Below are 25,037 nucleotides of genomic sequence, written 5' to 3'. Positions count from 1 at the left end.
CACACCATGGACTGTATCTAACCAGGCTCTTCTGTCCATGGGATTTTTTCAGACAAGAATAGTGGAATGGGTTGCCATTTCTGCCTTCAGGGAATCTTCCCAGCCCCGGCATCAAACACTTGTCTCATGCATTGGTAAATGGGTTCTTTACTACTAGCACTACCTCCCACAATTACATGGGGCCAAAGAATCATCTTGAGAAAAATCATAGGTCTTGGAAACAAACAAGCTAGGCTTTACCACTTGTTATATTTAGGACTGTGGGCAAATAATAAAACTAAATTCGACTAGGGTTTACTCTGATATAGGCTGTGAATATAAATAAAGTTATCCATTTCAAATGCTGGAAATAGTGCATAATATTTAATAAAATTTTGATAACATAGTTACTAGGATTGTTTTCAAAATCTTCATTCCCTCCTCTATGTTGTTCTTGGCATTATCATTGCAAATAAAACTAAGACTCCTTTAACCCTCAAGGGTTTTTAGAATATTATTCATAATCACAGTTTCTGATTTTATATATAATGACTTTAATATATGTTGAAGAAGAGGCCTGAGGTAGAATTTTGGATATATATTTTTTATATGTCACTAAGTTTCCCAAATCAATAAACTCAATACATATTATATGTCAGGGAGCAAAAGGACTTCTGTGTCATCATGATAGTGATTCTATTCATACACATTTTTCAATCTCCAGAATTTTTTCAGGGCAAGTTTGACATCCTTGTTACGCAGACTGTAAATCAGAGGATTCAGCATAGGTACAATGCAGGTATAAAACACAGAGGACACTTTTCCTTGATCCATGGAGCTCACAGATGATGGCTGTAGGTATGTAAATGTCGCAGATCCAGAAAAAACAGCAACAGCTGAAATGTGAGAGCTACATGTGCTGAAGGCTTTGGACCTGCCCTCAATGGAGTGGATTTGGAGGATGCTGGAGAGAATGAAGATGTAGGAAGCAAGGATGGTTAAGGAAGGTATCACAATGTTAAATGCACTCAAGACTAGAACCAATAATTTGTTGATGTAGGTGCTAGAACAAGATAGCTCCAAGAGTGGAAAAAGATCACAGAAATAATGGTTAACCATCTTGTTCTTGCAGAAAAAGACTCTCAACATAAAGCCTGTATGGATTGTAGACCCGATGAAGCCCAAAATATAAACTCCCACTGTGAGGCGGAAGCAGATGTGGTAAGACATGATGACATTATAAAGCAAGGGGTTACAGATGGCAACATAGCGGTCAAATGCCATTACAGCCAACATGTAACCCTCTGCAATGATAAAAATGATGAAGAAATAGAGCTGAGTCATGCATTCAGTGTAGGAGATAATATTCTTCTCTGTCACAAAACTCACCAGCATTTTGGGGGTTATGACAGTGGAATGACAGAAGTCGATAAAGGACAGGTTGATGAGGAAGTAATACATTGGGGTGTGCAGGTGAGAACTGAGCCCAATCAGTGTGATCATGCCCAAGTTCCCCACCACCGTGACCACATAGATTCCTAGGAAGAGGAAGAAAAAGAGCAGCTGGAGGTGTGGCTGTTCTGTGAGACCAGCAAGGATGAACTCAGTCACTAAGGAGTGATTTCCAGGGTCCATTATCTTCTCAGTCCGTTCTAAGTCTATAAAAGAAAATCACCATACTTTAGTGTGGGTATGTTCATGCATGTGTATGCACATGTGTATGTGTTATAGGGGAGAGTAATTCTATGGAGATCACTATTTGATCCCTTCTCAGAAGAGATTCACAATCTCTTCTGGGATTTCTCAAGTCTCTCTTGTTTCTCTGGGACAAAAATAAAATGATCCTGGTTGAATCAGAGAAGGAAATATAAACTCTACAAACTTTATAATTCAAGCACTTCATAACTTTATCAGAGGCAACCCCAATTTCTGAATTTTGAAAATCATCAGAATGGGCTTCTGTGGTAGCTCAAGTGAGTCTGCCTGCAATGCATGAGATGTGTGTTCAATTCCTGGGTTGGGATGATCTCCTGGAGAAGGGAATGGCAACCACTCCAGTATTCTGGTCTGTAGAATCCCATGGACTGAGGAGCCTGGAAGCTATAGCTCATGGGATCACAAAGAGTCGGACACAACTGAGTGACTAAGCACTAAGCACACACTTCCATTTCTGAGTACTTTTCTTTCCTTCCATATTCTATATGTGTATATTAACATATGCATGTCAAATGGCATAATATTCATTTCACTCACAATAAGTGATAGGAGTACATGTCTTCTGTAGTTAATACAGAAGATTCATAAATCTTTGAAAAGTAACTTTATTACTTTTAATTGTATTAGTCTCAGCTGCTTTCCTTACTAGAATCCCACTTCAAAATATCTGAAGCACTGGAAGACTACCACCTGAGGGTTGCTGTTTAATATGGCAGCTTCCTTCTCCCCAGACCATGACTCCAGAGAGCAGAAACATAATTTATTGGCAGACATCATGCTTATATCTCAATAGCTTTTCAAACTCCAGAAGTCATCTTCTCTTGTTCTAATTTAGATAATCTTTTGCATGTGTGTGTGCAAGCTAAGTTGCTTCAATCGTGTCTTTGCAACCCTATGGACCGTAGCCCACCAGGCTCCTCTGTCCATGGGATTCTACAGGCAAGAATACTGGAGTGGGTTGTCTGCCTTCCTGCAGGGGATCTTCCCAACCCAGGGATCAAACCCTCTACTCTTTTATGTCTACCTGCATTAGCAAGCTGGTTATTTACCACTAGCAATATCTGGGAAGCCCTAGATAATCTCAGGAACCAGGACAGGTTCCTAAAAGTAGGGCAGGTATTCCATCACTGTGACCAGGGTGGCAGTATAGTCAGATTGATCAATGCAATTTGAACTTCATGGCAATGGTAGAGGTGAGAAAAATATTCACATTCCAAAAATATAAGAAAGGTTTTTAAAGGCAAACAGAAGATTCTATGCTGGTCTTTGTGTGTGTGTGTGTGTGTGTGTGTGTGTGTGTGCAATCATGTATTTTGCGTGTGCTCTGTATAGAATTCAAAGATGGTAGAGATGTAGGTAAGTAGAGTGCATGCAAAATACAATTAAGAATTTTAGTTTAAATGCAATTTTGGGTAATATTGGTCAATTGTGTGATTTTTTTTAAGAGACCAATATATGTTTAGTTTACATTTGCAAAGAAGATGAGCAGATTCTAGGAAATGGAAATTTATATTCTTACTTAAAACTGAAACAGTAGTTGGATTACTATGTTCAGTCTGACGTACAATACTTAATGTAACAGGAAAACTAGACAGTTTCAGAAAAATGATCTAGAAATCTGTCATTTTAGAATGTCTGAAAAAAACTGAAGATAGTTTTGGAGTGAAGCAAAAATTCATGTAGCATAGGACAGTTAACTCATGGCCCAAAATATTGCTTTACTTAAGACATATTGGTGTCATTGTATATACCATCAAGAGACTGAAGTAAAACTAACTGCTTGAAATTACAGGTGAAATATTTGGGTTCAGACTGAAATGAGTATTCCAACTCTCAGACATAACTAAGTCTTAGTCAAAGTTTTGCTTTCAGCCTGAATAACTAGTTACTTAGCAGATATATTGTTAATGACATAAGGACTTGATGGCTGGTAGGATTAAATAGTCTATTATATCTCTTCCAATTTCAATGTTTAATGAATTTATAATTATTATAGGTTCTGATACTAAGATAGTAATGGATTAAAACTTCATATCAATTCCATACTTGCCCTATGACCTTGGGTTAATTACATCTACTGTCCAGTTCTCTGAAAAAACAAAAATACTAATATCTCTTTCATGTGAAAATTAAGTGGATCTTAGTAAGAAAATATTGTTATTTTACTTTTGATATATTGTTTCTTTCCAATATATCTTTTGTTTAACCAACATTTTCATTCCTGAATGATGGCCAGTGTTTTAAATTTTCTTCTCCTTAGCACACCTTCTTCTTGCCTCTTTTACATTAACACATATGGTAATACATATTTGAAGATTTTTACTGAATATTAGCTTCCTAAACTATCAATTTCCATAGTGACTAAATAAGTTCACATCAATTTCTTTGTCATTCAAAGATTTATATTGTCTGACAGCTAAAGAAATATTTTCTTATTAATGTTGGAACAGCTATCATAATTTATTTCACAAAAAAGCATAGTAGGCTCTCATTTTTAATTCATCAAATTCCTTTAGCTTTTCTCAGTCTACCCCCTTATCCTGTGAAACCTATTTAATAGTAAAGGCACTGTAATCAAGGTCCTTAAAAAGTGCAAGACACAGTTAATAAGAACATTTTCTATGTGTCCAAGAATACATTTCTTATGTCACATTTAGCATGTACTTTAATCTCTATTAATTTAGTTATTTACTAGTTTTTCTTCTGTACCTGATGAGTAACTCAAAACAGTGCCTTCCATACAGAAAGTACTGATAAATATGATATTTTAATAAAATGATTGAAAATTTTGTGAAAAGTTAACATAGACTCCACAAAAGTGAATGAAGCTCTCAGACGTGCCAGAGTTGAAGTGAGTAAACAAAGTGTGTCGAATTTCTTCAACAGGGGAAAGGTAGGTGGTAAAATATTACTTGTTTGGGAGTTGACTATTCGAGTGAGGACAGGAAGAGATAGAAAAAATAGCTACCTGTATCTGTTAGTGCACAAGGAGGGAGCTAGAGATCTAACATTTAAAAAGTTAGGACTGGGTTTAAGACACTTCCTCCTTAAAAATTCTGAATTGCGATTTTCTCCTATACTTATCTGAAGGCAAAAATGATTCTGATGATGCCAGCGGATAGTTATGAGTACCAACCTTGCAGGACTCTTTGGTGTTGAGGGTCATGCCTAAAAGCGTCTGTGATAATAATTTTGTGTCACTAATCAATCTCTGATGAAGCTGATGGCCCTCTGCAAAAGTTAGTTGATAGATGAGGATTTTATACTCTGGGTATCAATGCTAAGTGTCTGATGATGAGGAACAAACAATGATTAATTATCTCCCACTAGAATCTTACCCCACAACTGTGGCTCCTGGGAAAACAAATAATTAGAATTTCCCTCTTTCCCTATTGGCTCTCAAGTGTTGAACAGTGTCACATAGCTTTGGTTATTTTTTCTTGTTAGGTTATTTATCGTAAACAAGGAAGTAATAGATCTTGTTAGAGCCCACTAAATTTCATGTCAAACTAATTAAAAGTTCAAAATTTCATGAAATTATAAAGACATACACTAAAGTAATGTCTTAAAGTGGTTTTTCACAAGGGGAAAATAGAAAATTGAGGGAAACAAACTTTATATGTAAGATTTGAAATTTCTGTTTTCATATATAATACTAACTGTATTTATATATGATGCTGCTGCTGCTGCTAAGTCGCTTCAATCGTGTCCGACTCTGTGCGACCCCATAGACGGCAGCCCACGAGGCTCCGCCATCCCTGGGATTCTCCAGGCAAGAACACTGGAGTGGGCTGCCTTTCCTTCTCCAATGCATGAAAGTGAAAAGTGAAAGTGAAGTCACTCAGTCATGTCAGACTGGTAGCAACCCCATGGACTGCAGCCCACCAGTCTCCTCCATCCATGGGATTTTCCAGGCAAGAGTAGTGGAGTGGGGTGCCAATATATGATGATACATTACTAAAACAAAAGTACTTGGATATTTTAACTTGGGACTAACTAAAAGCATCTTATAGCTATTGCCATAACCCTGTGAGAAATTCCTAACAGATCTAAAATCGAAGGATGATGACTAATAATTTTATAATTTCCCCAATAATTGTAAAAGATATGTTGAAGAACAAGATACAGATACATGTGTTCTAAAGACTATTTTAGTTTTATAATATTAAATAGTTTTATTTATTAGGAAATAAAAGTTATATTTAATATCTTTATTCAAAAGACTCATGCAAATGTGGTACCTGAATTGACACACTATTCACCATTTTGGAGATATTTTGCTTGAGGGACTAGGTATAAATGATGCTTCAGTGAATATGCTTAAAATCCAAGTGCTTTTGTACATCTCCTGATCCACCATTTACTGCTGGTAAACTTGGACCAGCAACCTCATTATCTATTTATCAGAGATATAGCACCTGAAGGGCTTCTCTGATGGCTCAGATGGTAAAGAATCTGCCTGCAATGTGGGAGACCCAGGTTTGATCCCTGGTCAGGAAGATCCCCTGGAGGAGGGCATGGCAATCCACTCCAGTATTCTTGCCTGGAGAATCCCTGTGGACAGAGGATCCTGGAAAGCTACAGGCCATAGGGTTGCAAAGAGTGAGATATGACTAAGCAACTAAGCACAGTATACAGCACCCTGAAAAATAGTAGTAACAATAATAATAATTGTTTACTTATAGTTGTTACAATATGCTATTAATTAGAAAGTAAGTGGTAATTACACACCTCAAAATACAAACATCAATTATAATGTTTAAAATATTCATCTCTTTTGTTTTTCTTTAAGTAAGAGGCTATAAAAAGTCATCAAATTAAGGGATATAGAATCATATATGCAATTATTTTCTCCCATTCTGAAGGCTGTCTTTTCACCTTGCTAATAGTTTCCTTTGATGTGCAGAAGCTTTTAAGGTTAATTAGGTCCCATTTGTTTATTTTTGCTTTTATTTCCAATATTCTGGGAGGTGGGTCATAGAGGATCCTGCTGTGATGTATGTCGGAGAGTGTTTTGCCTATGTTCTCCTCTAGGAGTTTTATAGTTTCTGGTCTTACGTTGAGATCTTTAATCCATTTTGAGTTTATTTTTGTGTATGGTGTTAGAAAGTGGTCCAGTTTCATTCTTTTACAAGTGGTTGACCAGATTTCCCAGCACCACTTGTTAAAGAGATTGTCTTTAATCCATTGTATATTCTTGCCTCCTTTGTCGAAGATAAGGTGTCCATATGTGCGTGGATTTATCTCTGGGCTTTCTATTTTATTCCATTGATCAATATTTCTGTCTTTGTGCCAGTACCATACTGTCTTGATAACTGTGGCTTTGTAGTAGAGCCTGAAGTCAGGTAGGTTGATTCCTCCAGTTCCATTCTTCTTTCTCAAGATCGCTTTGGCTATTCGAGGTTTTTTGTATTTCCATACAAATTGTGAAATTATTTGTTCTAGCTCTGTGAAGAATACTGTTGGTAGCTTGATAGGGATTGCGTTGAATCTATAAATTGCTTTGGGTAGTATACTCATTTTCACTATATTGATTCTTCCAATCCATGAACATGGTATATTTCTCCATCTATTAGTGTCCTCTTTGATTTCTTTCACCAGTGTTTTATAGTTTTCTATATATAGGCCTTTAGTTTCTTTAGGTAGATATATTCCTAAGTATTTTATTCTTTCTGTTGCAATGGTGAATGGAATTGTTTCCTTAATTTCTCTTTCTGTTTTCTCATTATTAGTGTATAGGAATGCAAGGGATTTCTGTGTGTTGATTTTATATCCTGCAACTTTACTGTAGTCATTGATTATTTCTAGTAATTTTCTGGTGGACTCTTTAGGGTTTTCTATGTAGAGGATCATGTCATCTGCAAATAGTGAGAGTTTTACTTCTTCTTTTCCAATTTGGATTCCTTTTATTTCTTTTTCTGCTCTGATTGCTGTGGCCAAAACTTCCAAAACTATGTTGAATAGTAATGGTGAAAGTGAAGCAACCGACAAACAACTAATCTCAAAAATATACAAGCAACTCCTACAGCTCAACTCCAGAAAAATAAACGACCCAATCAAAAAATGGGCCAAAGAACTAAATAGACATTTCTCCAAAAAAGACATACAGATGGCTAACAAACACATGAAAAGATGCTCAACATCACTCATTATCAGAGAAATGCAAATCAAAACCACTATGAGGTACCATTTCACACCAGTCAGAATGGCTGCGATCCAAAAGTCTACAAATAATAAATGCTGGAGAGGGTGTGGAGAAAAGGGAACCCTCTTACACTGTTGGTGGGAATGCAAACTAGTACAGCCACTATGGAGAACAGTGTGGAGATTCCTTAAAAAACTGGAAATAGAACTGCCTTATGATCCAGCAACCCCACTGCTGGGCATACACACTGAGGAAACCAGAAGGGAAAGAGACACGTGTACCCCAATGTTCATCGCAGCACTGTTTATAATAGCCAAGACATGGAAGCAACCTAGATGTCCATCAGCAGATGAATGGATAAGAAAGCAGTGGTACATATACACAATGGAGTATTACTCAGCCATTAAAAAGAATACATTTGAATCAGTTCTAATGAGGTGGATGAAACTGGAGCCTATTATACAGAGTGAAGTAAGCCAGAAGGAAAAACATAAATACAGTATTCTAACGCATATATATGGAATTTAGAAAGATGGTAACAATAACCCTGTGTACGAGACAGCAAAAGAGACACTGATGTATAGAACAGTCTTATGGACCCTATGGGAGAGGGAGAGGGTGGGAAGATTTGGGAGAATGACATTGTAACATGTAAAATATCATGTAAGAAACGAGTTGCCAGTCCAGGTTCGATGCACGATACTGGATGCTTGGGGCTAGTGCACTGGGATGACCCAGAGGGATGGTATGGGGAGGGAGGAGGGAGGAGGGTTCAGGATGGGGAACACATGTATACCTGTGGTGGATTCATTTTGATGTTTGGCAAAACTAATACAATTATGTAAAGTTTAAAAATAAAATAAAATTAAAAAAAAAAAAAAAAAAGAATCATATATGCAGTCTCCTATTCTGATAGTATATAGATTATTTTATGATTACATGCCCCAAAGTAAAATTTAAAAAGAATTTCACTTGATTAAAAATAAGAAAAGAAGAAACAGAAAATCTGAAATGTCTACTTAACGGCTAAATAAAGATGAACTTAGGGGGAAAAAAAAAGGTGAACTTGAAATGAATTTTACAAATAAACATGAAGGCTAAACTGTTCAACTTCTGGAGAAAAGTTACTAAAGAAAATAAAAAATATTGGAGTAGCTTGATAATTCTTAGAACACAGATTAACCATATAACTTTGACAAACTCTGTTTTGTCCAACTTAAAAACTATTCTTTAAAAGACTCTAATTACGAGTTGCCAGTCCAGGTTCGATGCATGATGCTGGATGCTTGGGGCTGGTGCACTGGGACGGCCCAGAGGGATGGTATGGGGAGGGAGGAGGGAGGAGGGTTCGGGATGGGGAGCGCATGTATACCTGTGGCGGATTCATTTTGATATTTGGCAAAACTAATACAATTATGTAAAGTTTAAAAATAAAATAAAATTGGAAGAAAAAAAAAAAATAAAAATAAAAGACTCTAATTAAAATAAATAAATTTAAATTCAAAAAAAAAGAAAAAGACAAAAGAAAATGTTCTAAACTATTAGCAATATAAAGACAGTTAAAAAGAAAATTCAATCAACATTGCTGGAAGAAAAACAGAATTATATTTTTATTCTCTCTACAGAAAATGATTACACATTGTCCTATGAAGAGATACTTCAAAATTTGTACTTCCTTGTGATTTCTTTTCTTTATGGAAATTAAAAATTAATTTTACTTAGTAAAAAGAAAAAATAAAAAAAAATAAAAGACATCATTAGAAAATTAAAACAAGCCACCATGGAATGTTATTGAAAATGTGTAAACAATACAGATAAGACAATAACATGAAGATTATCAAGCCAATGAAAAATAGAAAAACTGTCTGAACAGATATATTATAGAAGACGATAAAGGAATAGTTAATAAGTTCATAAAAAACAATAAAATAAGTACTCATTAGGATATGAAAGCTGAAGGTAAACCATAGGGACAAACCACCATATACCTATACTGAATTAGCATTAAATACATAAGTAAATAACAGACAAACAAAAACCTACAATTGCAAAACTTTGAGGCAATATTAACCTTCTAGAGAGGATATAGAGCTACCACTTTGGAAAACTGTACAGCAATTTTAGAAAGTCAGGTATACACTTATGTTATAACCTAGCACCTCTACTCCTTGGTAATTTACCCAAGAGAAATGTACACATATGTATACACTAAAACTTGTACAAAAATGAGCATAGAAGATTTGGTTCTAACAACCCAATGGAAACAGCCCAAATATTTAACTAATGAATAGGTAAATGAATTGTGATATGTACTTGTATGCACAGGGTGGAATACCATTTATTAATAAAAGTAGTAAATCACAAATGCAAGCAGAAATATGGACTAATCTTAAAAACGGCAAGTTGTCTAAAATAAGCAAAACATAAAAGAGTACCTACTGTATAATTCCATTTATATGGGAGTCTAGAAATCTAGAAAAGTAGAACTAATAATCTGCAGAGTAGAAATGAGGTCATTTCCAGACTGCAGTGGAGTGTGGGAGAATATCTGGTAAAGGCCTTGAGAGAACCTTTTTAGAATGATAAAAATATTTCATATCATTACTGAGGTGTTTATTTCACCAGTGCACAGTATATGCAATTTTCAAAACTTTTGATAGGAGGACTTTATTTTTAGAATGAGTATATACATTCTTGATGTAATCTTGACAAAACTGTATTTTGATATAGTCTTGATAAAATCTCAATATAGTAAAAATAGAATGAAATGAATTAATAATGTTAATTATAAGACAAAAAAATCTAATAAAAAATCAGCAAGGATAAGGACGATCTCATCAAGATTTATAAATTTGAATAGACTTCCCTGGTGGCTCAGACTACGTAAAGTGTCTGCCTACAATGTGGGAGACCCGGTTTCAATCCCTGGGGGGGAAGATGCCCTGGAGAAGGAAATGGCAACCCACTCCAGTATTCTTGCCTGGAAAATCCCATGGACGGGGGAGCCTGGTAGGCTACAGTCCATGGGGTCGAAAAGAGTGAGCAACTTCACACGACTGAGCAACTTCACTTTCACTTTCTATATTTTCATAGCTTGCAGGAACATTAAATGAAACACTTTCTTTTTAAAGGCAGATTTGGGGCTTCCCAGGTGTCACATGAAAAGAGGGCAACATATGATTAGATGGCTGGATGGCATGAGTTTGAGCAAACTCTGGGAGATAGTAAAGGACAGGGAAGTCTGTTATACTGCAGTCCTTTGGGTCACAAAGAGTCCTCTGACGACTTAGCAACTGGGCAACAACAATGCTGCTAAGTCACTTCAAAGTCATGTCGACTATGTGCGACCCCATAGATGGAAGCCCACGAGGCTCCCCCGTCCCTGGGATTCTCCAGGCAAGAACACTGGAGTGGGTTGCCATTTCCTTCTCCAACGCGTGAAAGGGAAAAGTGAAAGTGAAGTCGCTCAGTCATGTCCGACTCTTTGCAACCCCATGGACTGCAGCCCACCAGGCTCCTCCACCCATGGATTTTCCAGGCAACAGTACCTGAGTTGCCTGTTGTTCCAGGCAACAGTACCTGAGTTGCCTGTTGTTCCAGGCAACAACAATAAGGTGGCTCTAATGGTAAAGAATCTACCTGCCAATGCAGGAGACATAAGAGACATGGGTTTGATCCCTGTGTCTGGAATATTCCTGAAGGAAGGCATAGCAACCCATTCCAGTATTCTTGCTTGTAGAATTCCATGAACAGAGAAGCCTGGCAGGCTACAGCTGAAAGGGTGTCAGAGTCCAACATGACAGAAGCAAGTGAGCATGCACCCATGAAGAATCTTTATAACATTATTTGTATGGTGGTTCATAATGTAAACTATAGTACATTTTCAAATGCTTTCATTGATCTTTACATTTAAGAAATAACAACACAATTCTTACAGGTTTTCTCACAAAATATTTAAAAAAGAGGCAAAATACATGCCATGTAGTAGCATGTTTCAGGGAAAGAAATTTGAAATTTCTTTTTTTTTTTTCTTTTATCTTCTCATTTCTTTTCTTTCCTTACAATCAGCCACTCAATTTGGTTGTTCTCTTGTTCTCTGTACATCCCCTGCCTGACCACACCTACTCCTTACTCACATGACTGACCTTCTGGTGTCCTCGCCCCAGGCCCAAGCTATTAGTTGTTTCTTTTTGCTTAGGGGCAGTGAGAGATGTGTCCCTCTGCTGGTTTCTGTGGTAACTAATGAGGCTATCTGAGGTCAATTCCCCTATAACCTGTAATCTCCCCCACTCCAGCCCTCTCTCCCCAGAGTGAAGACAGTCACCATGCCCTGCCCATCCATGAGCTGCACATGGTGGGGTGTCCCTTCAGGATCTTGCTTCAGAAGTGTAAAATCCATTGAACCATTGATGTCTTTAATACTGACTTTGAGCTCTTTCTTTGATCTTCAAGCTGGGAAAGAACAGGCCTGTAGGCCTGTGGGGTTGCAGCCTAACACCTCCATTCTTCTCTTTCTTCATTTTCAACCTCTTTTCCATCCTTCCTCCTTCTTTCTCTAAGCCATTATTTAGAAAAATTACTTACAAGGCATTTTTACCACTTAATGAGGTCTGTTGTTGTTCAGTCCCTAAGTCAAAGTAAAGTGAAAATCTCTCAGTGAAAGTCCGACTCTTCACGACCCCATGGACTATACACTCCATGAAATTCTCCAGGCCAGAATACTGGAGCAAGTAGCCTTTCCCTTCTCCAGGGGATCTCCCCAATCCAGGGGTCAAACCTAGGTCTCCCGCATTTCAGGCAGATTCTTTACCAGCTGAGCCATCAGGGAAGCCCAAGAATACTGTAGTATGTAGCCTATCCCTTCTCCAGAGGATCTTCCAGACCCAGAATCAAACCAGGGTCTCTTGCACTGTAGGCAAATTGTTTACCACCTGAGTTAACAGAGAAAAACCTGTTCAGTCCCTAAGTGGTGTCCATTTCTTTGTGACCCCATGGACTATAGCATGATAGGCTTCCCTGTCCTACACTATCTCCTGGAGTTTGCTCACTCATGTTCCTTGAGTTAGTAGTATTATCTAACCATTTAATCCTCTGCCACCCCCTTTTCCTCTTACCCTCAATCTTTCCCAGCATCTGGATCTTTTCCAGTGAGTCAGATCTTCACAACAGGAGACCAAAGTATTGGAGCTTCAGCTTCAGCACCAGTCCTTCCAATGAATATTCAGGACTGATTTCTTTTAGGATTGACTGGTTTGATCTCCTTGCTGTCCAAGAGACTCTCAAAAGTCTGCTCCAGCACCACAATTTGAAAGCATCAATTCTTCAGTGCTCAGCCTTCTTGATGGTCCAACTCTCACATTGAAACATGACCACTGGAAAAACTAGTTTGGCTATATGGACCTCTGTCAGCAAAGTGATGTCTTTGCTTTTTAATATGCTGTCTAGGTTGGTCATAGCTTTTCTTCCAAGGAGCAAGCATCTATTAATTTTGTGGCTAAAGTCACTGCGGGATTTTGGTGCCCAAGAAATAAAATCTGTCACTGTTTCCACTTGTTCCCCATCTAATTGCCATGAAGTAATGGCACCAGATGCCAAGATCTTAGTTTTTTGAATGTTGAGTTTAGAAAACATTATACCACTCAATGAAATTTAAACTAGAATATAAAAATTACAAAACCCATCCAATTAAAATAAATAAATTTAAATTTTAAAAAAAGTAAACAAAAAATATTACAAAATCACAGTTACAGACCTTGTGAAATTTTAAACTTCATACTAAGGTGGTCTAATATTTAATGTAATGAAACATAATATGAAAATAAAACAGGAGTAAACTCAGGGAGACATATTTTGGCCACATGAGGCAAATAGCCAACTCATTGGAAAAGACCCTGATGCTGGGAAAGATTGAAGTAAGGAGGAAAAGGGGACAACAGAGGACGAGACGGTCAACAGTCGGATGGCATCGCTGACTCTATGGACAGGAGTTTGAACTAACTCCAGGAGTTGGTGAAGGACAGGTAAGCTTGGTGTGCTGCGGTCCTTGGGGTTACAAAGAGTCAGACATGACTGAGTGACTGAACAACAACAGAGACATACAAATTTGAATGGGTCTCCTAATGGATTCATAGCTGGGGAACATTAGCTGCAACATCTTAGAATTTTTATTAATTTAAAATACTCTCCTCTATTACTTATTAGTTCTGACCTGATCTCCAAAGTATTTACCTCTCAGAGTCCAAATAACATATTAACTGGAAAACAAGTTACTAATACCTATTACAAAAGGATAAATTAAGGACAGAGGTTTCTCTATTAAATATATTCTATATAATTAAGAATTGGTATTCCTCAGCAGTCTACATGACTGATATGGATCATGATATTGGCTCTGTTCCTACATGTTTTGCACAGTCTAGAATTTTTTTCAGCGCAAATTTGACATCCCTATTCCGTAGGCTATAGATCAGGGGGTTTAGCATGGGCACAATGATGGTATAAAACACAGAGGACACTTTCCCTTGGTCCATGGAGCTGACTGATGATGGCTGCAGGTACATGAATGCAGTAGATCCATAGAAAATAGCAACAGCTGAGATGTGAGAGCTGCAGGTGCTGAAGGCTTTGGACCTGCCCTCCTTGGAGTGGATTTGGAGGATGTTGGAGAGGATGAAGATGTAGGAAGAAAGAATAACTAAGGCAGGAATCAAAATGTTAAATGCACTTAAGAATATAACCAATAATTCATTGACATAGATGCTGGAACAGGATAGCTCCAAGAGTGGAAAGAGATCACAGAAATAATGGTTAATAATATTGGTGTTGCAGAAAAAGAGTCTCAACATAAATCCTGTATGGACTGTGGATCCAGTGATGCCCAAAATATAAACTCCCACTGTGAGGCAGAAGCAGATGTAATAAGACATGGTGATGTTGTAAAGCAAGGGGTTGCAGATGGCAACATAGCGGTCATATGCCATCACAGCCAGCATGTGACTTTCTGAAATAGCAAAAATGATGAAGAAATAAAGTTGAGTCATGCATTCAGGATAGGAGATAATATTCTTCTCTGTCACGAAGCTCACCAGCATTTTGGGGGTAATGACAGTCGACTGACAGAGATCAATAAAGGACAAGTTGGTGAGGAAATAGTACATGGGGGTGTGCAGGTGAGAACTGAGCCCAGTCAGTGTGATCATGCCCAGGTTCCCCACCATCGTGACCACATAGATTCCTAGGAAGAGGAGGAAAAGGGGCAGCTGGAGTTGTGGCTGTTCTGTGAGTCCAGCGAGGATGAACTCAGTCACTGAGGAATGATTTCCAGGGTCCATTATGTTCTCAATCAGTTCTAAGTTGAAAGAGAAAATGAGATTTTATGCCCATGTGTGCATGTGTGTGAGTGTCTGTGTGTACATGTGAGTGGGTGCTGGGGAGAGTAATTTGGGAAGGTCATTATTTGATGTCTCATCAAAAGAGACTCATGATGCAGAGGTCTCCTAATTCTCTCCTTCTCTGAGACAATGATCCTAGTTGAACCAGAAAAAAAAAAAAAAAAATCAAACTTCTTCATCAAATTTATAATTAAGATACTTCATAAGATTTTAAGAGAAAATACTGATTGTAGATTGTTAAAATCAGGGTGAACATTACTACTGAGACCTCTGAAGACTTTTTCTTTATTCCCATAATCTTTACATATGTCTTAATGATATTCATGTAAAATGGCATGGTATTTTTATTTCACTCAGAATATGTAAGAATAGTGTGTGCTTTCTCTAATAAATTAACAGGATTCATAAATCTATGAAAAACAATTGTATTAATTTCAGCTATTTTCCTTACTAGAATCATAACCCAAAATATTTGAAGGAATGGGAAACTATCATTTCACCTGATGTCTACAGCTTTAATGTCCCAACTTCCTTCTCCCTGGACTTTGATCCCAGAGGGCAGATACATAACTGTGTAGCAGACATCATCCTTATACCTCAGCAGCTTTTCCAGACTCAGGAACCTTCCTCCTTTATTCTAATTTTGATAATCTTGGGGGTCAGAATATAATGACCTCAGTATAGGTTATGTATTCCACCACTGTGACCAGGGGATCAGTGTGCAAAGTTTATTGCATGCAATTTGCACTTCAAGGTTGATGGAAGAGGTGAGAAAACTATTTATATTCCCCCTAAATATGAGATCCATTTTTGAGGACAAATACTATGTCTCATTTATTTTGGTCTTTTTTATTAATATTATCCTGTATTTTGCAGATGTTCTTTATGGAATTCAAAGATGATAGAGATGTGGATTAGTAGAACACAAACAAAATACAAATAGAAATTTTAATTTAAATTTAGTATTGGTTAACTTTGGGATGTGTTTTTTGTTTAAAGATCAACTCACTTTCAGTTTACATTTGTACAGATAATGATTAGATTCTATAAAATGGAAAATCATAATCTTAGTTAAAACTCAATTGTTGGATTAATCTGTTCAGTTCAAGATGCAATACTTTATGTGAGAGAAAAAAATTGGAAAATTTCAGAACTATGATAAAAATTTTTCCATATTAGAATGGATGAAATAACTGAGGATATTTTTCTAGAAAAATAAAAACTCATATGACACCTGACAGGTATCTCATAGTTCAACATATTGCTTTATTTAAGAGTTATTGGGCTTGTTTTATATGTCATCAATAGAGTGGAGAAAAATAACTGCTTGAAACTGTTGGAGAAATATTTCATTTCACAATAAAACACTCCAACCATCAAAATATTCAGATCTTACAATCAAAATGTTGATTTCATTCTGAATAACTACTTACTTAGCAGGCATTGTTAATAACAAGAAATGCTTGATGCTTGATGTTTAATCTTTAACATCTCAGTTTCACTGTTTCATGGTTTTATAATTTTTATAAGAATCTGCTTGTGATACAGGACACACAGGAGACTTGGGTTTGATCCCTGTGTTGGGAAGATCCCCTAAAGTAGGAAATGGCAACCCACTCCAATATTCTTGCCTGGAGAATCCCATGGACAGAGGAGTCTGGCGGGCTATTGTCTATGAGGTCGCAAAGAGTTGGACATGACTTAGTGACTAAACACACACACATAATCCCTGATACTAAGTTAGAATTAGTGCATTGAAACCTCCCTGTACCTCATACTTGCCACATGATCTTGAGAGAATCAGGTGTGCTCTCCAACTCTGAAAAAGCAAAAATCTGTTTTATGTGAAAATTAAGTAAAATGATTCTTACAAGGAGCTTAGCCCTGTCCCTGGCTCTTGTTAAGAAAATGTCAATGTTATTTTATTGTTAATCTATTCAGCTTCTCTCTATAAGATGCTTTATTTGACCAACATTTTTATTCTTTAATCATGGCCAGAGTTTTAAGTTTTCTTTTCTTTAGCACATCTTCTTGTTGCTCCTTTCTGCATTAACACATATGGTAATATAGAGCTTGAAATTTTTTTACTGAATATTAACTTCTTAAATTATGAATATTTTCCATGGTTTTCAAATAAAGTCAAGACAAATTCTTTGCCATTCCAAGATTCACATCATCTGACAAGAAAAGTTTTCTTTTTAATGCTTCAACAGGTATGACATGATTTAATTATTTCACAAAAGAGCATAATAGGCTCTCATTTTTGACTCAACAAATTTCTTTAGCTCTTCTCACTCTATTCCCTTTATCTTATAAAATGTACTTGATTTTAAAGACCCTTTAGTTAAGAACTTTAACCATGGAAGACCCAGTTGATGAGAAAATTTTCTATGTGCCCATGAATATATTTCTTATGTTATATTTAGTGCATAAATAAACCTGTATCAATTATTATGGATTATTTACTGATTTTTCTTCTGCACTACAGTGTTTACTCAATACAATGTTTGGCATGGTGCCTTACATACAGCAAGTATCAATAAGCATGAGTTTTTAATAAAATCATTTGAAAGATGCTCAGCAATACATTAACATAGACTCCCCATAAATGAACAAAATTCTCACACTACCTCCATTGAAGTGAGTAGAGAAGGAAGTATTGGTCATAATTTTATTAAGTCAGGTACAGCTAAGTATCCTTGCTCATAAAGTAGTCCTTGCCCATTTGGTGTTGTTCAGTTGCTCAGTTGTGTCTGATTCTATGCGGCCCCGTGGACTGCAGCAAGCCAGGCTTCCCTGTCCTTCACCATATCCCAGAGCTTGCTCAAACTCATGTCCATTGAGTCAGTGATGCCATCCAACCACCTCTCCTTGCTCATAATGTAGTGTGAATATTACAGTGAGGACAGATAGTGATTAAAAAAAAAAAAAAAGCTAGCTGCATTTGTAATTGCACTTGGGGGCAGCCACAGAGGGCTTCCAGGTGGTGCTAGTAGTAAAGAACCTGCCTGCCAATGCAAGTAGATGTAAGAGATGCAGGTTCTATCCCTGGGTTAGGAAGGTCCCCTGGAGAAGGGCATAGCCACCCACTGCAGTATTCTTGTCTGGAGAATCACCATGGGCAGAGGAGCCTGGGGGGCTACAGTCCATGAGGTCACAAAGAGCTGGACACAACTGAAGTGACTTAGCACTTAGCGCAGAGCCACAGCAGATGATTTGAAATCATAAAAGTCAGGACTGGGATTCAGACACACACTCCTTGTTCCCCGAAATTTCAGACCTATGTATTTCTCCCCAATTTCTCTGAAGGGAAATAGAAAATCTGATGATGCTGGTGGATAGTTCTGAATACTAACCTTGCAGGGCTGTTAGGTATTGAGGTGTCATAGCCTAATAGCCTCCATGGTAATGATATGTCCTGACCTCTGATGAAAGTAATGGCTCTTAGTAAAGGTTGGTCGATATGAATGGCAATTTTATACTCTGGGTATTGATTCAGAGTCTAATTAGGAAAAATGAGAGTGAACTCCCACTAGGTTCATATCTCACAAGTATCAACTCTTGGGAAAAGAAGCAATTAGAATTTTGCTTTCTCCTCTTTGGCTCTCATGTGTTTAATAGCATCACATAGGTGTGTCAGTGCTCTTGTTGGATTCTGTATTGTAAAGAAGGATGTGACACATTTTGTTAAAGCGTCAGTGAATTTCATGTCAAACTATCAATAAAGTGATTTCCTACTAGGTGAAAAGTAGAAAACTGAGGGAAATAAACTTTATATGTAAGACATGAACGTTTTTTTTTTTCATGTATAATACTAATTGTGGTTAGATATTGTGATATACTCAGGAAACAACAAAAAAAAAAATTTGGATTATTTTAGTATCTGTGAGGAACTGGAAGTGTGCCTGAAAATAGAGTGATCAGAAATGCATGGAGAATTAAATACTGGTATTTGGTTTTGAAAGATGTGTAGAATTGAAAGGTGTATAAATCTGAAAAAGAAGAATGGAGTCAAGAAGTTATTTCAGGATGGAAAAGCAGCTTGCCGAGGTTATAGGGATGAACCCAGCAATGTTGAAATCTTACAGAAACTACCTGGAACAACTTAAGAGCTTTGTATCAGCTACTAACAGTTATGAAAATAGTAGTATGTTTTATTTATGCCCTAAACATTTTGTTTTCATCAATTTCATATTGCCATTCTCCTCAGATGAACCGGTAAATTCAAATGTTGACTCTAGATGAAACAACATACAGATGTCTAAGACTAAATGTAAATATTGAAAGAGTGGAGGAGATTGTTAGTTATTCCTAATTTTCATTCTCCCATTTTTCCTCAATAATAAATGCCCTGAATCTTAGTTGGACATGTGGCTATCTAGACACCTTGGTATTTTCTTAACCTCTCTTCCAGCCGAGGTTGATCGCCTGGCCAAATTGCACCAAAGGGAAATAGGAGGAGGTAAAGTCTGTCTCTTCAAGAGGTGGTCTTCAAGTTAGGGGACGTTTCCTCTCCTTCCACATCTTTTCTTCTGATGGCTGAGGGATGAAGATGCAAGATTGATCTGGAGCTACTGTCTGCGACCAAGAGATGGATGGAAACTAGATGTTGTAGCAGATCACAATTTAAAAGAAGTTTATATGCTGCAGTGAGCCACTGAACCAGTCCTGAAGATCTTTAAGGCACCATGGTGCGTGTGTGTGTGTGGGGGGGTGTGTGTGATACACACTGAAACCTAATTGCAACTAAGCCTAATTGCAATTAAATTTGAAAATAAAGAAGAATTGTCTAAAACCCACTCCTGTGAAATGCAAACTAAAGATGCTAGAGCATGCTAATTGTACACCAGGAACAGTTTTTTTTTTTTTTTTTTTAAAATTTTTTAAAGAAATTAATATAAGGTTGAATCTGAGTTAATGAGAGCAAATTCTGCATGGAACATTATCCAAGTCCATCAGAGTGCCTACTTTAGAATGCATTTACCTAGTCATGCTGTTTCCAATTACTAAAACATCTGAAAACATCTCCCTCCAAAATAATGTTTAACAAATCCTAGTATTCATTAAATTTTTTCTCATTTGTAGTAAGTCTCCTTCTACAAGTCCTTGATTTCTATTTTTTGTGTTTTGGAAACTCTGACATCTATTCTAATATTTTAATACCACATCTTCCACTAGTTCTCAGATAGAGATCCATAGAAAATCCCTAAAGTGAAAAGTGAAGTCGCTCAGTCGTGTCCGACTCTCAGCAACCCCATGGACTGCAGCCTACCAGGCTCCTCCATCCACAGGATTTTCCAGGCAAGAGTACTGGAGTGGGGTGCCATTGCCTTCTTCGAGAAAATTCCTAAGGAGGCTTTAAATTTTTATCTTTCTTAGTACTTTTAAAATTTGTATATGTGTGTTAGGCCTTCCCTGGTGACTCAGACAGTAAAGAATCTCCTGCAAAGCAGGAAACCCAGGTTCAATCCCTGGGTCAGGAACATCCCCTGGAGAAGGAAATGGCAACCCACTCCAGTATTCTTGCCTGGAGAATTATATGGACAGAAGAGCCTAGTGGGCTACAGTCCATGGGTTCACAAAGAGTTGGACATGACTGAGCAACTAACACACACACATTCACATTTTTACCTTTCGTAACACTTTTTAAGCTTTAAATATGCATAAATGCTTGAAAACACAAAAAATGTCCCTATATCAAACCTCAGTGTAAAAAAATTACTAGCTGTTGTTTGATTAATGAGTAGTGTACTAAAAGAAAAACGCACATGGGTGATCTGTTTCAAAGTAGTAACATACAGAACTCACCTTCACCCATGGATACAGTGAATCTACAGCTATATATAAAGTTATTTCTTGTGTGGTGCTTTTTAGGGGAAGGAGAACTAGCTGATTAATTCTTATCCATTGGGGAAACAAGAAAAGGCCACACTGAAGTGGATATGAGAGGCTGAGACACAATCTTGTCATAAACCACAGCTTGCTGCAGCAACCCACAGTCAGCATACCTCAGAGCCTTGAGTTTCTGCTTAAGGAGCTAACAGCTTGAACCCCATCTGGCACCCCAAATGGTAAGACCTGAACCCAAGAGAGAAACCCACAAAACAGTTATCTGTAAAGTCAGCATGGTTTGTGATCATGAGACCCACAATGCTATAATGAATCAAGAGCCAGTTCTTTAAAAAACATCTTTTTTTTTTTGACTGCTGAATCTTCATTGTGGCATGCAAGTTCAGCAGTTTTGGTGCACAGGTCTCTCTAGTTGCAACATGTGGGCTTTGTTGCCCCATGGCATGTGGGACTCTTAGTTCCCAGAGGAAAGATTCAACCCATGTCCCCTGCATTGGAAGACAGATCGTGAACCATTGGGCCACCAGGGAAGTCCCTGAGACACAGTTCTTAAAACTTATAAACAGATAGGCTAACCGACCCCAGAGCTCAGCTTAAGGCACATGACTTTTAGAAAAGCACCTGGCCTTCTTGTGAAAGAGTTTCTTTTGCTTATTTTTAAGCATAGGCAAGAGGAATAGGCATCTAAGGAGACACACATTGAGGGCTTATTGAAATACTCTTTGGGATATAGGTAACAGGGCAGCAGGTCTGCACTCTCCCTGTCCCTAACTCCAGCTTCCAAGTATTTCCTGGAAGGGAGATCATACTGTCTGGAACCCTGACTTTTGTGGCTGCTGCTGAGAGAACTGCTCATTGGAAGGACTAATGCTGAAGCTGAAGCTCTAATACTCTGGCCACCTGCTGTGAAGAACCTACTCATTGGAAAAGACCCTGATGCTGGGAAAGATTGAAGGTGGGAGGAGAAGGGGACGATAGAGGATGAGATGGTTGGATGGCATTACCGACTCAATGGACATGAATTTGAGCAAATTCAGGGAGATAATGAAGGACAGGGAAGCCTGGCATGCTGCAGTCCATGGGGTCACAAAGAGTCAGACATGACTTAGCTCTGAACAACAACAATTCACAGGACGCTGCTAGATCATATGGCTGTGATCATCAGCTAGGCTTGTACAGTTGAATCTCAGGATTAAACCAACAGAGAAAGAGTTCAGAAATGGGAAGTATTTAACCAGGTCTTTAATAAATGATTTTACAATTATAAAAAAATTATTAAGACGTCATAGCCATTGTTTTAATTCTGTCATTGCATCTGTACTTGTTATATCAGATAAGATGGCACACTAGGCAAAGAACATCCATCTGGCAAATAATAAGATGATTTGAAGGAAAGAGACAGAAAACAACTGAGTACTTAGAATATCATGCAAATTGATAGATATAAGATGTTAGATGCTTAGAAGCAGAAATACAATAAAACAGGATAGGAGAAAAGATATTTCAAAGATACAATTGACATTAAATGGTGATTATTTGTAAGCTATGGGAGAAAAGAGCATGAACCATATGACAGTAATACAGCTTAGCTGGAATGTTGGCTTTCATGAGCATCTGCTTTCATAAATAGCTATTCCATGTCTAAAGATAAGACAATAATGTTAAGGATGTTTTATAAAAATTGTTGCTATGTATTGCTTTAATATATCAAGTATAACAATTAGGTCTCTAACGTGTGCTCAGTTGCTCAGTCATGTCCAGCTCTTTGGGGACCCATGACTGTATCCTGTCAGGCTCCTCTCTCCATGGAATTTTCCAAGCAAGAATATTGGAGTGGGTTACCATTACCTACTCCAGGGGATCTTTCCAACCCAGGGATTGAACCTGCATCTCTTGTGTCTCCTGCATTTAAAGGCAGATTCTTTACCACTAGTGTCACCTGGGAAGCCCCAGGTCTCTGAGACTGTAATGAATCTTTTGCTTTGATGAAGTCAAGTTTGAATGTTTTTTATTATTTTAATGATATCAGAAGAAATAAAGAGGAAAAAGCATGGAAGAGATCTGGAGGAAAGAAACTCAGTCTTATAGGGAACTGAGTTTACTTGATATGTAGATCATGTTTGGGACCATGGCATTTACTCAAACTAAATGCCATTCAATTTCATCCTCCTCCTAACAAAAATAATATGATCACTTGCTTATATAATACAGTGAATATCAAATAAAGTTATCCATTTAAATGCTGGACTTTGTGTTTTATCATTCATAAAATTAACTATATAGATTACTATGATTAACTTCAAAATCTTCATCTTCTTCCTGTATGGATTATCATTAAAAATAAAAAACTAAGACTCCTTTATCTTCAGGAGCTTTTTAACTTTATTCATAATCACAGCTTATGATTTTATATATAAATATTGCAATATAGGTTCAAGAAGTGCCCTGGATAAAATCTTGGAAGTGTGTTATATAGGCAAGTATGATTGATTTTTCATAAAAAATAATCATAATACATAACATATCTTAGGAAAACCAAGTAACTGATATGTTATCATTATGTTGTTTCTACTCATCTACACTTTCTACTGTCTACTGTTTTTTTCAGGGCAAATTTGATATCCCTATTTTGCAGACTATAGATCAGAGGGTTAGCATGGGAACAATGATGGAATAAAACACAGAGGACACTTTCCCTTGGTCCATGGAGCTCACAGATGATGGTTGCAGGTATATGGATGCTGCAGATACATAGAAGACAGCAACAGCTGAGATGTGGGAACTGCAGGTGCTGAAGGCTTTGGTCCTGCCCTCAGTGGAACAAATGTGGAGGATGCTGGAGATGATGAAGATATATGAGGCAAGAATAGCTAAGGCAGGAGTCAAGATGTTAAATAAACTGAAGAATGTAACCGATAATTCATTGACATAGACGCTGGAACAGGAGAGCTCCAAGAGTGGGAAGAGATCACAGAAATAATGGTTAAACACATGGTTCTTGCAGAAAAGGAGTCTCAACAAAAATCCTGTGTGGATTGTGGATTCAATTATTCTTAAATATAAACTCCCATTGTAAGGCAGAAGTAGAAGTGATAAGACAATGTGACATTCTAAAGCAAGGGTTTGCAGATGGCACCATGGCAGTCATATGCCATTACACTCTGCAAAAGCAAAAATCAGGAAGAAATAGAGCTGAACCACACATTCAGGGTAAAAGATGATATTCTTCTCTATCACAAGGTTCATCAGCATTTTGGGGGTAATGATAGTGGAATGAGAGAGGTCAATAAAGACAAGTTGATGAAGAAATAGTACATGGGGGTGTGCAGGTGAGAACTGAGCCCAAAGAATGTGATCATGCCCAGGTTCCCCACCACTATGACCCATAGATTCCTAAGAAGAAAAAGGAAAAGAGTCAGCTGGGGTTGTGACTGTTCTCTGAACCCAGCAAGGAGGAAATCAGTCACCTAGGAGTGATTTCCAGGGTCCATTATCCTCTCCAAGGTTTTAAGTTTAAAATGAGAAAATGAGTGTACATGTGTGAGCAGACATGGTCATGTGAGTGTATGTTATGAGGGGGAGGGACGGATTCTGTTCAGTTCACTTCAGTTCTGTTGCTCAGTCATGTCCAACTGTTTGTGACCCCATGAACCACAGCACAGCAGGCTTCCCTGTCCATCACCAACCCCCGGAGTTCACCCAAACTCATATCCATTGAGTCAGTGATGTCATCCAACCATTTCATCCTTTAGTTTTCCCTTCTCCTCCTGCCCTCAATCTTTCCCAGCATCAGGGTCTTTTCCAACGAGTCAGCTTTTCACATCAGGTGGTCAAAGTACTGGAGTTTCATCTTCAACATCAGAACTTCCAATGTACATGAAGGACTAATCTCTTTTAGGATGGACTGGTTAGATCTCCTTGCAGTCCAAGGGAATCTCAAGAGTCTTGTCCAAAAA

General features: G+C 37.6%; 2 protein-coding genes and 1 pseudogene across 2 annotated transcripts; all 3 read right to left on the bottom strand.

Moving 5' to 3' along the window:
- Window positions 1-675: 675 nt before the first annotated feature.
- Window positions 676-1,620, bottom strand: LOC109554043 (putative olfactory receptor 8G3). The gene has a single exon (XM_019954349.2). It carries the CDS (start codon window positions 1,612-1,614, stop codon window positions 676-678), a length of 939 nt encoding a protein of 312 aa, XP_019809908.1. The 5' UTR covers window positions 1,615-1,620.
- Window positions 1,621-14,217: 12,597 nt separating this feature from the next.
- LOC109554042 (putative olfactory receptor 8G3) lies at window positions 14,218-15,177 on the bottom strand. The gene has a single exon (XM_019954348.2). The coding sequence runs from the start codon at window positions 15,169-15,171 to the stop codon at window positions 14,218-14,220; it is 954 nt and encodes a 317-aa protein (XP_019809907.2). The 5' UTR covers window positions 15,172-15,177.
- Window positions 15,178-23,653: 8,476 nt separating this feature from the next.
- LOC109554041 (putative olfactory receptor 8G3) lies at window positions 23,654-24,572 on the bottom strand (annotated as a pseudogene).
- Window positions 24,573-25,037: the final 465 nt, after the last annotated feature.

Source organism: Bos indicus, chromosome 29, assembly GCF_029378745.1.
Source record: "Bos indicus isolate NIAB-ARS_2022 breed Sahiwal x Tharparkar chromosome 29, NIAB-ARS_B.indTharparkar_mat_pri_1.0, whole genome shotgun sequence".
Lineage (NCBI taxonomy): Eukaryota > Metazoa > Chordata > Mammalia > Artiodactyla > Bovidae > Bos > Bos indicus.
This window is presented reverse-complemented; position numbering and strand designations above follow the sequence as displayed.

Bases quoted from the DNA above. Each gene is read 5' to 3' on its own strand.
- LOC109554043 (XM_019954349.2), bottom strand. From the start codon at position 1,614: ATGGACCCTGGAAATCACTCCTTAGTGACTGAGTTCATCCTTGCTGGT.
- LOC109554042 (XM_019954348.2), bottom strand. From the start codon at position 15,171: ATGGACCCTGGAAATCATTCCTCAGTGACTGAGTTCATCCTCGCTGGA.